At 45.5% G+C, this 18,631-nt stretch overlaps 1 protein-coding gene across 1 annotated transcript in view; it reads right to left on the reverse strand.

Annotated features, from left to right (window-relative positions):
* Window positions 1-6,734, reverse strand: part of LOC142813933 (uncharacterized) — a 39,362-nt gene extending 32,628 nt beyond the window's left edge. The window contains exon 1 of the mRNA XM_075891884.1: window positions 6,606-6,734. Coding sequence (XP_075747999.1) covers window positions 6,606-6,722 — 117 coding nt within the window. The 5' untranslated portion in view covers window positions 6,723-6,734. The remainder of the gene's footprint in view (window positions 1-6,605) is intronic.
* Between the last annotated feature and the right edge of the window lie 11,897 nt (window positions 6,735-18,631).

Consider the following 18,631-nt stretch of genomic DNA (forward strand, 5'->3'; position numbering starts at 1 on the left):
GGCTTGTCCTACCGGGTTGGCGGCTGAGAGCACTCCGACTCCATAGCGAAAAAAAACGGTCTCATTGAGATATTCTTCAATGTTAAGTAATATCTGACCCGTGATACTTTCTCGCTCTTCTATTCGCTAGAATCTAATAATCATCTGATTTACACTTTCCTGCAATGTCACCATAATTTCTTTAAGCTCGGAACCAACTTTGGCCTCATCCCGCACAGTCGAGAGCAACTTCTTTTTCGGAGCTGGTGTCTTCTCATCAGCCATGCTCTCTCTATAAACTTCCACAGGCCTTGGTACCTCAACCCGGCTATAAAGTTTGCTACCCTGACCTAAGCTAGCGCTGTTGCCGGACTTTAAACTTCTATCAAGTTCATCTATCTCCTTTACAAGCTCTTCAATGGCTGTTTTTCAGCTATGATTCTGTTTTTCTAATTGCGGAATCCTTTCCTTACTCCGATTATCACACACATGCTTTTGGCTCTGCTCCTGCGTTCGGCCAGTGATGGGTTCACCATTGATTTTGTCAGCCAAGGTTGTCCACCTTCCAGTGGCATTGTTGCCTCCACCATTAGACGCAGAGTGGTTCCTTGAGGCTGGGCTCCTATACGATGACCTTCGTTCCGACTTCGAACGGCTCCTATAGCGTGAACGTCACCCAAAGAGTTGAGAGACGCGTGCCAGCTGCGCCACCTAGAGTGCTTCTTGTTCCACTTCTAGCTATGCCCTTGCTAACTCCTGTCGGCAAACACGCAACATGTAGGGAACCTGGTACCGTTGTCTGCATCGCTTATCCACCTCCACGTGTCGGCCTCCACAAAGCTTGCAACAAAGCTCACAGTTATGGTTCATTGCAGGGTTCTGAGCACTGAATCTATGGCAATCAAGGCGCAGGACAAACATCCACTCGCTGTCGAAGCTTCCCACACACATAGCATACGTCGACTTGCTTGCGGTACAAGTAACAACGGAGCAAAGTTGGCCCATACATTACAATGTTGGGGACTTTTAAGCGGTCGTACAGAAGCATCACCGAGCCTGTATTCTTGACTCTTTTGACGGCCAGAGCCAATGAATTGCGGTAATTAACGATGTTTTGCTCAAGTGCAGCAGGTCCATTCATAATGTCTACATGGCGAATGACCCCCTTACACGTAATGTGTGGGGAAGTCTCGTATGCACTGACTTCAATATTCTTGTCCACCACCCTTACTGACCTAATTCTGACATAGCGTTCAGCATCGCTCCTTTGTGGCGTACTAGCAATGAAGTTATTTTGCATGAAGTTGGGGCAAATAACACATTAATCTGCTCAGTAGTGAGGCCTTCCGCCTCGACGGTAGCCCGGCCCACAGTTGTGAAGCTGACTTTCTCCAGATTCAATCCCTCCATGGGCGAATGACTTCTTGATGTGTTTTTCTAGTGTCGGTGGTATTCGCGATGCCTCCAGAATGCGTTGCTTGATAGCGAAGTCTCTGCGCTGTCCATCTGCGCTCCTCGGTTCAGCTAGCTCGTCTTGTGAACCGTCACCACCTGATAGAGGCTTCGTCGGAAACCTCGGATTTCCGGTTGGACACTCTCCGCCATCGGAGATATTCTGTAAATTACTCTGCCGACAGCACTCTCCCTTCTACTTGCATAGATGTCATGCCCGACGCGCGCGTGCCGCCTTGTAGGGCTGTCATACGCTGTGCCTAGCGATTGACCAACGCAGCGGCAGCACAAAAGTTGAGGTAATGTCCAAAAAGCAGTGACCCACCTCAAGTTTGATATCTACCGAATTCTGTCATCCTCATGGATTCTATGGTGTCAAATATACACCACACAATGATGAAAATTCTGCGAAAACATTCGCAAAAGACGTAGCCGATGTGGACGCGTCCACTCACCTCGACAACCGCAGCATTTCCCATATGAGAAGGTGACATAGTTGGCATTTCATCTACTCGGCACGCATTTCATCGCCGCCCCCATTGTTGTCGCCACCGTGATCAGCGTCCACAAGTGATAATGAAAGCTCTGAGGAATATGAAATCGTGGCGATTCGCGGCGGGGCGAATCATTTTCTGTTCGATCTTTTTCTGAGCATTCATTCTGGAATCGACGCAGGACCAAGCAGTGACGAGGCAGCTGGAGACGCACGATCGGGCCACGCTGGCTCGTAAGACATAAGAGTGCTGCATGTCACTTTTTCATGATGACTGTAGCTTTAAATATTCCCATTCGTGCTAACGACTCCACGACAAATTACCCGAAGTGGCAGGAAGAAACCACAAGATTCACACGAAGGCACTGCACGAACCAAGAAAAACGAAGAAAGTGAAGCAGTTGCTGTGCAGTCAGGCGTCGCGGCCCAATTTAGGAGCTTTAGACAGTACTATGGCACCACATGTAGACACCGCGGTGAGCGCAGTGAAATTGCCTACGTCATCACTGTTCGCTCATCGTCAATTAGTGCCTGAGGCGTGGCCTAGGAGCTTACTGAACATATCCAATATACTGTCGATGTCTCATGGCCGGGAACGCGTCGATGAGCCTTGGACCATAGTCTTGGATGCTCGTTGCGCTCGAAATAGAATACCATCTACGTAACAGACGCGATTCATGATTCGCTAAAAAAAAGCTCATAAATACGAAGCAGTTGAATGAACGCTGCATGTCATGTCTGAAATTTGATGTCTGTGCTCCTTTAGGAAAAGCGGACATTGCGTGCCCTATAAAAAAAGAAAACCATCGCATGCATTTTCAGTGCATCGTAAGAAACATTAGGGTTTTTCGAATTATGTATATATGAATTTTTTGTAACGAAACACACCACTTTAAACTTACATACTGATTTTGTGCCTCAGATATGCGTAATATTTGCTTTTTGATCGACAATGCTCAGAAGTATTAAGGCAGCCCCCAGTTCAATTTGGTTAGGCGTTCAGCAAAGGCTTCAGAGTGGTTGAATCGTTTAACAGAGAGACAGACATTCAGACAGACGAACGGACGGATGGACAGACAGACAAGCGGACGGACAGATGGACAGATACACAAACGGACGGACGGACGCATGGATCGACAGACAGACAGACAGACAGACAGACAGACAGACAGACAGACAGACAGACAGACAGACAGACAGACCAAAATTTATGCGTTCAATTATCCTAAGAGAGACTGACGTATTTAAAAGGTCAGCTTTTGCTGCCTCCCGTCGCGGGCATATATAGTTTCCTATTATACATTAGAGGGAACTCTGGCGCTAGTGTATATGGGAGCTACAACGCACGGCACTTCAGTGAGCATAACAAAGATGAGCAGTGCAGAGATTTGTCTAATCTTCGTACTTCTGGCCTGCTTCTGGCTCCGTGTGTGTTCACGTGGCTTGGAGGTGTCTTCTCACAAAACAAAAATCAACAAATGTTCAGTGGTTGCGCTTCACCACCTTATTTTTTTAGGCTTACCATTTCGAATAGTGTCACAAAATTGAAGAAAAAAATTGTTCTTTCTTTCAAAACGAAACTGAAACCAGCAATAAACGAAGCCGCAAGTGCGATTCGCCACTCGCAAGTACGAAGACTAGGCAAATCTGGGTACTACCCATGGTTTCTGAACGATCGCAGCGCCAGAGTCCCCTCTAGTTAATTTTAAAAAACTCTATGGTCGGGGGGCTTAGCTTTGTACCCTTAGGGATGGGGAAGAGAAAGTAAAGGGGATATGAAGATCAAGAGAAGAAAAAATTGGAAATCCCCCGTAGAGTGAGAATCGATGATATGTGAAGCACGAACGAGAAAAGTTGATATGAATGTCCTTTTAAAATCAGCACAACGTTGCGAGGTGAAGATAAATGATGCCGTTGATGGCTTCCGTGTCATGATTATCACAATTGGGTAGTCGTTTACCTTCGTCATCTATTCACGTCCCATGGTACGAAATTTAGTATATGTGCAGCTAGCGCAACGACCACGAGCACGCTATGAGCATGGTATGTTGTCATGTTCTTACATGACACGCGTGTCAGAATAACCATGTTGGCACCAGTCATATACTTTCGTCACTTATTGGCCACACTTAACACCAAATTTGGTATATGTGGAGCTAGAGAAACGGCCGCGAGCGCATCATGAAGGGCTCGATATACTCCGATGTAGCGTTGACGCGCGCGCACGCTGGGCACAGCGAAGCTACGTTAGCTAAACGCGAGCACTCTGTAGTGTTGAGCCAGGTGCGACCAGCGTCCATCGGCGCGGCCCGACGGCAACCGTCGCGAAATGGGACATGCTGCGTTTCGCGCCGATGCGTTACCCAGACAACGCTGCGTCTTCCTCTTTTTGTGATGGAGGGACGCCGGACGCGCTGAAATGCGCACGCATCAAAGCAACGCAGTGCGGCGCGCTCCTGCGAGTATATGGCAGAACCGGCGCCTGGCGTGGCAACGCTGGCGGGACGTGACGAAATGAACGCCAGCGAGCACGCGCACCGCGTCACGTTAAAATGTTTTGGCACTTTGACTGTGGCATATAATGATGTTTTCACATGACACGCACCTCATGATTATCATGTTTGCACCAGTCACATACCTTCGTCATCGATTGGCGTCAAGTAATACCGAATTCGGCATATTTGAATATAGCGAAACGGCCGCGAGCGCATCATCAGTGTGGCATGTAGTCATGTTGTTACATGACACGCATGTGATTATTATGTTTGGATGCGTCATTTACGTGTCATCCGTTCGGGTCATGTAATACGAAGTTTGGTACATGTGAAGCAAACGGCCGCGAGCGCACCATGAGCGTAGCATGTAGTCATGTTGTTTCATGACACGCATCTCATGATTATTATGTTTCACTAGTCAGTTACCTGCGTCATCCATTATCGTACCGTTATACCAAATTTGGTACATGTGACGCTAGCGAAACGGCCGTGAGCGCATCATGAGCGTGGCATGTAGTCATGTTGTTATATGACACGCATGTCATTACTTTCGTGTTAGGGTCTGTCGCTTGTGTTCGCCTTGCAATCATGGCATACCATATCAGATTTGCAAGATGCCATGTGAACGCAACCACCGCAAGAGCTGCAGGATCATGAAATATATATTATGAAATTCATGACGTACATAATAGTTTTAATGTTATGACTAGTCAAGTATCTACTTCATCAGTCATGTTATGCCATACCAAGTTTGGTATCGATAGCTATATTGAGACGGCCAGGAAAGCTAAAAGTCGTCGGCGGCTAGATAGTTAGATAGGTATGCTCAAAGCCACCGAAGTTCGCTAAGAAATGCTTCGCATTTAAAAGGCGAACAAAAGCGTTCTGCCAGCATGACAGGTGTTGTCAGGCCCGCAATAGCCACGTAAAGGCACTGCGTCGTCAGTTGATTATCTCGAGGTGTTTTTCTCTGTAGCCGCCAGGCGGCGTGACCGTCTACAAAGCCGGACTGAACCGGACCGGTAGCAGCGGTTCGCCAACAACATGGAGGTTGTGGTGATGGTAGTGGTTAGAAGATGAGAAAAGGCACCTAATTTCTGCAACCCGGTCGGGACCACGGCGCAGTGCCTACCATGCAGGAAGGAAAAACTGGCCAACAAGCACGCTGTCGACGGAGTAGAGGTAATGAGTCGCGGCAACCTGAAGTAGACTGTGATGATTGATTGATTTGTGGGGTTCAACGTCCCAAAATCACCATATGATTATGAGAGACGCCGTAGTGGAGGGCTTCGGAAATTTTGACCACCTGGGGTTCTTTAACGTGCACCCAAGTCTGAGTACACGGGCCTACAACATTTCCGCCTCCATCGGAAATGCAGCCGCCACAGCCGGGATTTGATCCCGCGACCTGCGAGTCGGCAGCCGAGTACCTTAGCCACTAGACCACCGTGGCGGGGCGAAGTAGACTGTGTTTCGAGCAGCGCGTCGGTGATGAAGTATGCCGCGGGGTATTGAGAGGGGCTCTACGCGAAAGGGCCAAATGGCTTTGGGAGAGGATACCAATGGTGAATAGCGAAAGAAAGAGCGAAACGACTGATAGCCACAGTTGGATAATCAAACGCCTTCAACTACACTATTACAGCACCGTTTTGACGAATTCTCACGTCTCCATGGTCGTATACAGTACACTCGGGCAAAGCTTTTCTACGCAACAGAATTTCGACGTCGAGGTGGTTTAGGAGTTTTTAAAGCTATTTGGTTTTTAGCATCCAGATACGCTTCTTAAAGGGCCTTTCAGCAGGTCTTGCCATTTTGAACTGCCATGAGCAGTGCATCATGCACTCGCTCTCCTTTTCTGGGAAGATTTACAACGGTATGGGTCGTGAAACGAGTTGAAATCTCTAATTGAACATCGCTTATCCTTCCTCTCAAAGGTCACCTTGCTGCTGATCGCAACTTATGTGTATCAAGAGAGGAAATAGAAGTTACGCTTTATGTGTTTTAACTCCAGAGAACCGAGAAATAAAATGTTAGAAGGAAGAGCACGTGAATGCAATAGTGCGTTCAGCTGTTGAGTAAAAATGTCTATCAAGCAACAATGAAAAGCATGAAACTAGTTTTTTTTTCTAGAAAAAAGAGATTGGTGCTGCTGGGTGCATATAATGAAGACTTTAAGCAATATTTACCCGCCAAGGCTCATGGTAACGAGAAAGATTTACGCCCTTGGGAAGATGAAACAGACTGTTAGCGACCATTGGCGCGGCAGTGAGTGCCCATAATATTAGCTCTGGAAAGAGCGCCATTAGACAGTTTGCGTACTTTAAAAGCCTCTATAGAATGTTAGCAGTCCCTCATTTATATTATCTGCTTATAAGAATGTGGTATCTTAAAAAAACAAGAAAAAGAAGACAAGTACTTGCACATAAAACGAACTTAACTGCTATTGACCGTATGCTCTTTATTTGATGTACGCAGTTCGTGACGCTACCATTGCCCTTTTCTTTCAAGAACAAAAAGTGCTGTAAAATATTATCCTTTAAGTAGATGTGGTTTTATATATCGTGTTGTATCTATAACCTGCGCCGCCACATGTTACCTGTATGACATGTACAAACATTCGTGTTTTTTTTTTCCTTGGCTTTTTTTTGCTGACTGTCACAAGTTTTAAAGATATTTCTTTTATTTGCTGCATATACTCATAGCGGTGCCTAGTCACTATCAGAACTCACATCAACAAAAAGGTCAAACATTACAGTAAGGCAACGTGAGTGGAGAAGTCGTCCTAGAGTGCATGCTCTATATACATTCTTGCCCCCCCCCCCCCGCGGCCAAAAAAAAAGCGCCACTCCAATTATTGTTATTTCATAATTTAATGACAAATGCCCAGGGTGTCCTGGCAACCATTTCAGATTAGGCGTTTGTTTTATTTACTCTCTTCCAGAAATTATATCCCCAAACTATATTATTTAGAACAGAAGGATGTATGTTTTGAGACCTTCTTGCCGATTTCAGCACTGATTTCACGCATTACTGAAAACAACTGTCTGGCGATTTGACGCCGTTTAGAACTTGGCTGATGACTGTGAAAAACAGCGCTGAAGTAAAACATCAAGCTATTTTTTTTTACAACGAAAGCTGTTATGAGATGACAACTCGGGTCACGCGCAGTTGTCCACCGCCGCCACCGCTCCGTGCATCTGTTTGTCAGCCCGTCCATTCATCCATGCGTCTATCCCTCCATCCGTCTATCTAGTGACCACTTCAAGTACCGCCATCTCGCATCTTTTCACCATATATTCATCATATAGATGTACCACCATTTAACGAACATTTCAAGGACTAAACAATAGGTGGCACTGCCGGACTAGAGGAGTGGCACGTGCGCACTCTCTACTTCGGCTGCGTGAGCTCTCTCCGCTGTCGTCCCCTCGGTGCTGGCGCCGGCTTGCGCTTGCTGCCGGCGCTGGCTCTTCGGTTTCGCGAGCTCTCCGCGTAGCGTCATGCCGCAGAGCCCACACTGCAGCCGCATTGCGTGCCCTCCGCATCACTGCCTTGGCTTACCATAGTTCGTGGTGGATGCTGAATAGCAGTATTGAAGCGCACTAAGTGATGTTCGGTAAAAAGAAAAGAAGCGCGCCAAGAGAGAAGTGCTATTTATAGGCGCTGTGCTTTAGCGGTCTTTTATCAATTACGCACCGACAGTGGACTGCCACATGAGCGGAGGCATGCCATTTAGTTAGCGATCTTGAAATGAATGCTTGAAATCACAGGTGCGTCGCTAGCAAGAACAATGAGCACTAGCGTACATGACGCATCGGCGAAATATAACTGCCTTGAATAAATTTTTATTCTCTCTCTCTCTCCCCAGTATAAGGAGCAAGCTTCTAAATGTGCGAGGAGAACGGGATGGAAGCAGATCTCTCGTCTCCAGTGCCTCTGCTGCTGTCAGCGAGCATGGTGCTAACGACCCGACACCCTCCCCTACGTCGCTTCGCTCATTCATCAGCTTGTATAAGATAACTCTTGGATATTTTGCCAACAAAGTATAAGGTAACCATGCCATCCTAAAAAAGGCCTTTCACATATTTGACATCAAGGTCAATTGAGAATAGAACTTGAGGTCAGCTGTCGCCGAAGACTATGTGACAAAAAAAAAAACGAACAAACGGATCTCTCACTTCCTTCTCTTTTTGTAAAAATCTAGGCACTATAGTATTTTGGAGCAATTTCACGCTGTGAGGATCTTAAATAATCCACAGGTATGAAGAAAGATATACATAGTTAAAAAAAACACCCCTTTGACCGTTTGGAGCTGAGTTGTTTCCGAGCGTCTGTTCACTTTTCTAAGCGTCATGGGTAAGATGGGATATTTTGCAACACTTTACAAGTAAGCTGTGTAGCCCAGATCACAAACAAGTCACCTTAATTTATTTCCCATAAGCAACAAAGAAAAGACAAAACAAAGATTGAGAAGCGTCAATCGTAATACAATGACTATGGTATGTAGTTGGGCGTGTTGGTAATCATAAACTTCCCTTGTCCTGTGTCTCAGTTTTTACGCGCTACGTTATATCAGTTATGCAATACAATACAATTGATACTGTAAATGTACTTTATTCAATTAGCTTCATTATTGATTGATATGCGAGGTTTATTGATTGATTGATATGTGAGGTTTAACGTCCTAAAACCACCATATGGTTATGAGAGACGCCGCAGTGGAGGGCTTCGGAAATTTCGTTCACCTGGGGTTCTTTAACGTGCACCCGAATCTGAGAACATGGGCCTACAGCATGATATGTGGGGTTTAACGCCAAAAAACAACCTTATGATTACGTGAGATGCCGTAGTGAAGGGCTCCAGAAATATCGACCACATGGGGTTCTTTAACAATTACCTTTATTATATAATAATTCAAATAAACATCTCACACAAATTTCTCATAAAAACCCAAATTTCGTTAGCGTCCACCTTGTCTGCCCACAAAGACAGGTAATTAAAGAAATTTATTGTTGAAGATTGACTGCTCTTTATTTAGATGGCTGAAAGAAATTAATTGGGAAGGTGCCATCGCACTGTAGAAAAATCACATCATATCCACGAAGTTAATGATGGCAAGTGGGTGAGCCTCTGGGAGATCAATAACCCCCGTACTTTCTTTCTTTCTTTCTTTCTTTCTTTCTTTCTTTCTTTCTTTCTTTCTTTCTTTCTTTCTTTCTTTCCTTGTTTCTTTCTTTCTTTCCTTCTTTCTTTCTTTCTTTCTTTCTTTCTTTCTTAAGGAAGTGCAGTAGTGCAGTCCATGACCATAAGGAGCGAGCCAGGAGTGAGCGCGTTTTGTAGCTGTTGCGGCGCTGCAGCGAAAGAAACAGCCTGCCACAAGCGCACCCGCAATCATCGTTCTCCTCATCTACCTACGATCGGCACGCAAGCGGTCGGTGCTCTCTCCGCGTGCGAGCAAGGACAACGGACATCACAGGGACAAGGCTCCACACTAATGTGCTTCGCCCCTAAAATGAATGTTGCAGCCAGTATCAACCTTAATTCACAAATCAGATGGCGATTTAGCACACCCTATTTTCAGTAGCTGCTTCAAGATCTGGTACATATGCGTTCGCTGCGCTGGCGTAACGGTTACCATGGTAATTGATTTGTAGGGTTTAACGTCCCAAAACCACCATATGATTGTGAGAGACGCCGTAGTGGAGGGCTCCGGAAATTTAGACCACCTGGGGTTCTTTAACGTGCACCCAAATCTGAGCACACGGGCCTACGACATTTCCGCCTCCATCGGAAATGCAGCCGCCGCAGCCAGGATTTGAACCCACGACCTGCGGGTCAGCAGCCGATTACCTTAGCCACTAGACCACTGCGGCGGGGCTGGTTACCATGTTAGACTGCTGACCTGAAAGTCGTGGATTCAATTCCGGCTGAGGCGGCCACATTTCTAATGAAGGCCAAATTCTAAAGAAGGCAAGCTTTTTTACTTCTTCTTCAGTGGTGCTCATCTTCAGCACTCGCACGCTTTCAGCAACACCTGTGATGCGCGGAACGTAGTTCTCGTTTTCCGGTTTATATGGAAATGTAGTTGACGTAAATGGCGACGAGGAAAAACCATTGAGATTGTCTGTTTAACTACCATAGCAATGAAATTACTTGTGTTCATTTTTATCCTGTACAGAAGAGAAGCATCAGTACTGACTTTTTCTGTACATAAGAAACTACAGAAAGCCGTATTATGTTTCTTGGAAGGGACAATACACAAGGCATTCATTTGTCTTAAGTACACGCGATCCTCAGCTGTGCGTTATTGTTCCATGTACAGAAGGCACTCTTTGCAATGTTTCGTTAATAAAGCTTGTTGCCAGGAGTTTAGTTGGTTGGGATTCATTATTCTTGTGGCTATAGCGCACTACGACAAGGACACAAAACACACACAACTTGCACATAGTGCTTTATTCGCGTTCACACGGGCTATTAGTACAATAACAGATCGATAAAACCTAGAAAACATCGTGTAAAAAATCACAGCATATCCACGGAGTGAAGTATGATGAGTGGGGCAAAGCGTCCGTCGATTCGTTCGCGCTTCCGTCCGTTCGTTTTTTCATGCTTCTGTCTATCCGTCCACCCGTCCGTCCGTGCGTTTCTGTGTCCGCCCGCCTACCCAGGCTTCCATCCGTGCGTGCATCTGCCTGTGCATCAGTCCGTGCGTTCATCCGTGCGTGCGTCCGTCCGTGCGTACGTCTATTCAAGCGCCGAACAGACAGACAGACAGACAGACAGACAGACAGACAGACAGACAGACAGACAGACAGACAGACAGACAGACAGACAGACAGACAGACAGACGATGAATAGACATGGTCAGCGCATGATTCTCGGTTTTTCCTGGAAACATCCTGGAAGAAATCTACAGGGGATCAACTGCTACCATAGTGCTTCATAAAGAAAGCAACAGAATACCAATCAAGAAGGGTGTAAGGCAGGAGGACACAATCTCCTCAATGTTATTTACCGCGTGCTTACAGGAGGTTTTCAGAAGCCTAGAATGGTAACAGTTAGGGATGAGAGTTAATGGAGAGTACCTTAGTAACCTGTGCTTTGCCGATGACATTGCATTGCTGAGTAACTCAGGGGATGAACTGCAACTCATGATTACGGAGTTAGACAAAGAGAGCAGAAAGGTGGGTTTTAAAGTTAATCTACAGAAAACGAAAGTAATGAACAACAACCTCGGAAAAGAGCAGCGCTTCGAGATAGGTAATAGTGCACTTGAAGTTGTAAAAGACTATGTCTACTTAGGGCAGGTAATAACCACAGAGCCTAACCACGAGATTGAAGTAACTAGAAGAATAAGAATGGGGTGGAGCACATTCGGCAAGCACTCTCAAATTATGACAGGTAGATTGCCACTATCCCTCAAGAGGAAGGTATATAACAGCTGTATCTTGCCGGTACTTAGCTACGGAGCAGAAACCTGGAAACTTACAAAGAGGGTTCAGCTTAAGTTGAGGACGACGCAGCGTGCAATGGAAACAAAAATGGTAGGTGTAACCTTAAAAGACAAGAAGAGAGCAGAGTGGATTAGGGAACAAACGGGGGTTAAGGATATCATAGCTGAAATCAAAAAGAGGAAATGAACATGAGCCGGGCATGTAGCACTAGACAGGATAACCGCTGGTCATTAAGGGTAACTAACTGAATTCCTAGAGAAGGGAAGTGGGCTAGGGGGAGACAGAAGGTTAGGTAGGCAGATGAGATTAAGAAGTTTGTGGGTATGAATTGGCAGCAGCAAGCACAGTTAATTGTTTCGTACGAAGTCATGAGGGGCGGCATTAGGCTCTCCAATATTAGAGTACCAAGTGCTCTAAATCGCTAACCACTTTTTCTAAACACAAGATCGAGTTGACTGGTGGAACATGGAAGAGGCATTTGTCCTGCATTGGACGTAGTCAGGCTGATGATGATGATGATGATTGGATGACAAACGCAAGCGACAGACCTAACATAAAAATCATGACATGCGCGTCATGTCACAACATGACTACATGCCACGCTTATTGCGTGCTCGTGGCCATTTCGCTAGCTCCACATGTACTAAATTTAATGTAAAGTGACGTCAATAGATGACGAAGACAAACGACACATCCATACATGATATTCGTTTCACGGAAGTCATGTACGCAATAACTTTTTTGACCTCGTAACATTGTCCCGATTTTAAAGTGACATATCAACATTTCTCATTCGTGCATCGCATATCATCGATTCCCACTGTACGTGGGATTTGCCCATTTTCTTTTATATTACGAAGCACTAGGGGATAATTGCACCCTAATGACACAGTTCTCATTTACTTTGAGGGTATACCAGCTGAGCGAACTTTTAGGTGTGCGCGTACTTAAGATAGCTCACACTCGCGGTGTGATGGAAGTGTCAGAGGACAAAAAACTGTGTCTTAGCAGACTGTGTGTGTTCGCAACGTCCTACAAGAAGGGTCCTCATTGTTTACCAAAACTGTACATCGCGCACCTAATTGTCAGAGGAGGAATTTGACCCATGTTGACGTCATTACGTCACATAGGTGCATTTGAAGCACCTGAATAGCAATTTCTAGTCACTTAACAAAGAAGACTCACTCCGTATCATGGAAGTCTTCCAGTTTATTAAAACGTTTGAGTATTGTTTAAATTTTTTCTCATGCATGATTGATCAAAATCTTTAGTACCTTGCTCACACAAAATGAGAAAAAGAAAGATACAGCAATTTGATGGTTTCTTGATGTGTTCTTCTGGAATCCACAACGTACAAAGCAGGAATCTAGAGCTCCTAGTGCGTCTTGAAGGAACTGCGAAGTAGAAGAATAAAATTTTGAATGAATTTCTAGCGTGACTCTTAACAACCGTGAGTTTACATTTTTTCAACATTGAATGGAATGGTATTGTTCTTTTTGCAGCTTTGGTAGCCAGTGATAATATATTAAAGCATTAGACATGAAAGTTTCTCTTTCACAACTCAGAAATTATAGATAGGTGTCAATGAGCTTGCATAGTGTCGAGAGCTTGTCGAGTGTGGGCATAGTTTCAAAAAGAACAGCAAAACTCTGAAAGTGCTTTCAAGAACTTAATAAGAACTTTACGTGACACATAATAAATGCTATAAGAAGCCCGTCTCGCAGAAACACATGTGTCGACGTCGCCGGAGTTTTCCGTGAGTCAAAAATGGTGATCGATGGTAACACTCCTAATTCTGGGCTAGAATAAGAATTGAACCAAGGCATTCTGCGTTGTTGTCAACTATAGTCTAGCACTGTGCCCATGCAGTACTGACGCTTCTACAAAAAAAATCTTCTAAAAATGTGTCGTATTGGGCGAAAAGTCACGTTAATTACGTATAATTGTACATATAAATGTAGAGTCACATCAGGCGTTGCACACTTTCTTGCGTAATGTTTGGGTTTTCGAAAATAGTATACCCTTTTGTTACAAGCTGCCACTCTAGCGTTACCAGCGCGAAGTCGGCGACGGGAATGACAGCAGGTTAGTTCGTTTCGTACGCAAGCAGAGACAGTGAAGAGATCAGAGACGTGAGAAAACAAAACAAACTTTACTCTAGTGATATTGCAGCACACAGGATCTAGTACAACACTTCAATACAACTAATAAAATACATCAACACTTGATACAACAAAAAATACATATAAAAACAATAAATCAGCTTACGAGAGAGAACTATTACAAACTACACAAACTAACAACCATAGAACTACGGAGGAGAAAGTTCGAAGATGTAAACAGGTGAAGGCATACGTGTGACGACCGGCAGCGTTGCGTCCCCGACGATCGGATGCGAGAAGGCGAAGAGAGTTCTGGCACAACTGCGATGTCAGCGGTGTTGCAACGCTGGTGGCTCTGGGAGGCTAGTGCTTGCAGGTGACCTGGGGTGTATCCAGCGCCTTCACTGGTTTACTGGTTAGATGAGCCTTAATCTCATCAAGCTGTTTGCGTAATTCCACATTTTGCTCCTGTAATATCCTGTTTTGCTCTTTAAGAGCATTAATCATCTCTGTATTAGCCTCCTGGGAGACCTTAGTTACCCAACCCACCTGTGGTCCTGTGGATTTTGACTTCTCCTGGGCACAATCATGGGATGCCTTGTGAGAAACTCCCGGCTTCTCCAGCGGTGGCAATAGGGGGAAGGATTCCGAGCGCCTTCTCGATCTACTTCGATGCTTGGATTTGCGCCTCGAACGATCTTGAACCCCGTCTGTCCTGCTGTGCCGCTGCGTGCCCTCTTCGGCCTTCCGTCGTTCTTCTTGCTCCCGCGCTTCTTCAAGCTTCATTTCCCACTGTCGCTTCTTCACTATATGAGGTGTTCGAAAAAGTTCTTTGCACCTTTTGTCTCCGATCACGTGCTCCTTGCCACACAGACGGCACCTCGGCGTACATTCATGGTTTTTGGGTGGGAAGGCCACCCCACAACCTCTGCATTTTTCGTGCAGGCTGTCACATACGTCGGATCGATGTCCCAGCTCACCACACTTGTAACACACTTCATATCTCTTCTTGTAGAGAAAGCATTTCATCGGCGTCCCAAAGCAGATCATCCATCTCGGCACGTAGCCGTCAACAAAGGTGATGATTACCGAAGTGGAGTTGCCCATCCTTCACACACCAAAAATAGGACGGTTCTCTTCGTGTGAGAAAGCCAGTTCTGATTCCCTCTCAGAGAGTCTAATATCAAGTCCACGTACCACTCCTTTGCCACAGATTTCAGGCGCAGTCATATATGTCTTCACCTCGTACTCCTTGCCGTCGAGTTTCATGACTTTACAGGAGCAAAATGCGGAATTACTCAAGCAGCTTGATGAGATTAAGGCTAATCTAACCAGTAAACCAGGGCAGATGCTGGAAACACCTCATGTAGCAAACCAACCGCCTTTAAAGAAGAAGAGGTCTAAAGAAACCGAACTTGAAGAAAATCACGGAGCGAGAATTGAAGCGCTTGCCCCGCCGCAGTGGTCTAGTGGCTAAGGTACTCGGCTGTTGACCCGCAGGTCGCGGGTTCAAATCCCGGCTGCGGCGGCTGCATTGCCGATGGAGGCGAAAATGTTGTAGGCCCGTGTGCTCAGATTTGGGTGCACGTTAAAGAACCCCAGGTGGTCGAAATTTCCGGAGCCCTCCACTACGGCGTCTCTCATAATCATATGGTGGTTTTGGGACGTTAAACCCCACATATCAGTCAGAATTGAAGCGCTTGAGGTGGAAACAAACTAATTAGAAGGTATGCTCCAAGCTGTACTAGAACAGATGAAACAAGTAGGCAACGTATTTGAGCAAATTAAGGCTGAATCTGCTAGCAGGTACCGACAGATAGAATGGCTATGCCAAGCGCTCAAGCTAAACCATGATGGCTCTGCACCCTTACAGTAATACGATTTGGCAGTGGAACTGTAGGGGTTTCTCGTGCAAACGTGTGGTTTTACAATCTTTTCTTACCAACGCCGATCGACCGGAGGTTATTGCGATCCAGGAGTGTGGGACAAATGCAAAATTTTTAGCAGGTTACAAATCTTTTGCCGGGTCGGGTAATGATACCGAAGTCACGACCTTCGTACAGAGAAACATTACGACATTGCAGCACGAGACGGGGAACTTGCAGATCAATCATGTTTTAGTCGAACTTGTGCCTCGCAAGCACAAAGACAAGAGCATTTTTATCCTGAATGTGTATAGTTTCCCCAGGCAGCACAAAATCAACCTTGGTGATCTTTTCACGAAAAGAAAGGTTATTTCAGCAAATGGTCTACTATTGGTTTTGGGCGACTTTCATGTGCATCATACGGCCTGGGGTTATAAATTCACCAAGGTTAAGGGCAAAAATTTGTGGAACGATATTCAACAACATGAGCTCATACTTATAACAGACCCAATGCAGCCAACCAGGAAAGGAAATAGCGTATCTCAAAACACGACGCCAGATCTTACCCTGGTCAGCAGTGCCACCGCCGCCACGTGGTGCAATGCCGGTGAAGAACTAGGTAGTGATCATAGAATTTTAGAGATTATCGTTGCCAATGGCCCGCTGGTGATCAATAGGAGAAAAGTTAAAACTACAGATTGGGTGACCTTTAGAAATATCAGGTCGGAAGAAGACCCCAGAAATGATATTAACGATTAAAGTAAAGGGGTGATCCAGTCGGTTCAGCACGCTACCGAAGAGATTGACGCTGGCCATGAGGAAGTTGTTGATAGACATCTTGTAAGCATGTGGAAGAAAAAAAAAGCTAGAGCGAAAAATCAGTCAGAGAAGAGGAGACAGGAATCTCCGAAAGTTGCTGCACTGAATAGAGAGATCGAAGATTATGCATTGGAACTTACCAAGAAAAAGTGGGGTAGTATCTGTGATCAGATGGATAGAGAGATTGGCAGTGCTAAAACATGGCAGCTATTACGGCATCTATTAGACTCAGAGAAAACCAAATCGGAGTCCCGACAGCAACTTCAAAAGCTTGTATATAAATATGAAGGTCAGACGACGGAATTATTAACGGAGGTTAGGGATCGATACCTCAGCTGCGCAGAATCTCAAAAGCTCCATGACTACGCTGGTTCAGAAAACCCGGACCTAGACAGCCCCATCACGGTTGGAGAAGTCAGGGCTGAAATTAACCGACTTAAAACAAAAACGGCTGCCGGTCCGGACAAAATGAACAACAGAATGCTTAGAAATCTTGACGACGGCTCCATTCGTCAACTTGCAGCTTATATGCAAGAATGCTGCGACAAGGGAAAAATACCGCAAGCTTGGCAAACGGCCAATGTAGTCTTCATTCCTAAGCCAGTGAAAAAGCTCAGTCTTGAACATCTCAGACCAATTTTCATCACATCTTGCGTAGGACAATTGATGGAGCCCGTCATTCAAACAAGACTGACTAGGTTCATGGAAGATGAAAACCTGTACCCTGATACTATGATAGGCTTCAGATTGCACCTATCGACGTGCAATATTATGCTACATCTAAAAGAGGAGATAATAGACAAAAAGACTGTTGACACCAAAGTAATTTTGGGTCTGGACGTCTCCAAGGCGTTTGACAATGTCAAACATGAAGCTTTACTTAAGAACCTTAGTGCGCTAAACGTAGGCGTCAAGACATACAACTATTTGAGGGGCTTTCTCTCAAATCGTACAGCCACTATCAGCATGGGAGGGCAGTCACTCGAAAACATTAAGTTGGGGACTAAAGGGACGCCAGAAGGGTCTGTGCTCTCTCCGACTCTTTTTTAATATAGCGATGATTGGACTTACTGAGAAGTTGGAATGAATCGAAAATCTGCATCACACAATATACGCAGACGATGTGACGCTGTGCATAAACAGGGGTAGTGACGGACATATTGAAAGCGCACTTCAGGTGGCTATAGATACCATCGAACAATACCTCGAACCACTAGGGTTCAAATGCTCGGCAGAAAAATCAGAGGCTCTTTTTCTACCGTCGCAAAAAAGGAAAACAAACAATCCCCTCGGAAGGGGTTGTGACATCGCTTTGCGAGTGAATGGTAATGCTATTTCAACCATAGACAGTATTAGAATTCTAGGGATGCGCATACAAGCAAATGGAAAAAACGCTGAAACTATCCGGAGACTCGAAGCTAGTGCGAACCAGACGTGCCGCCTGCTTAAGCTCATTTCTAACAAGGATACGGGGATGAAGGAAGCCAATCTTTTAACATTAGTTCAAGCTTTCGTGATAAGCCGTGTACTATACGTTGCCCCTTATCTTAAATTAAGTAGAGCAGAAAAAGATAAAATTTAAGCCATTATAAGGAAAGGCATCAAGACTGCGCTAGGGCTTCCCCCAAACACCTCTACGGTTAAACTTCTTGGGCTAGGTGTCTCCAACACTTTAGATGAACTGATAGAAGCTGCCATGATGTCACAGCACCAAAGACGTGTGAGAGGTAGAAACAGGAGGAAAATCATGGAGCGCTTGGGGTTCGAGCCCACGGAGTGTTCCAGGCAGACCGCTAACATACCTAAATCAACTAGGGCAAGACTGAAAATTATACCGCTGCCGAAAAACATGCCTCCGGCGTTTCATGAAGGCAGACGCAAAGCTAGAGCTGTAGCCCTGCAGGCGAAACTTGAAGGTCGATCTGGCGTGCTTTACACGGACGCTGAAGAATGCGAAAGAAAGGGAGCACAC

Source organism: Rhipicephalus microplus, chromosome 4, assembly GCF_043290135.1.
Source record: "Rhipicephalus microplus isolate Deutch F79 chromosome 4, USDA_Rmic, whole genome shotgun sequence".
NCBI classification, from domain to species: Eukaryota; Metazoa; Arthropoda; class Arachnida; order Ixodida; family Ixodidae; genus Rhipicephalus; species Rhipicephalus microplus.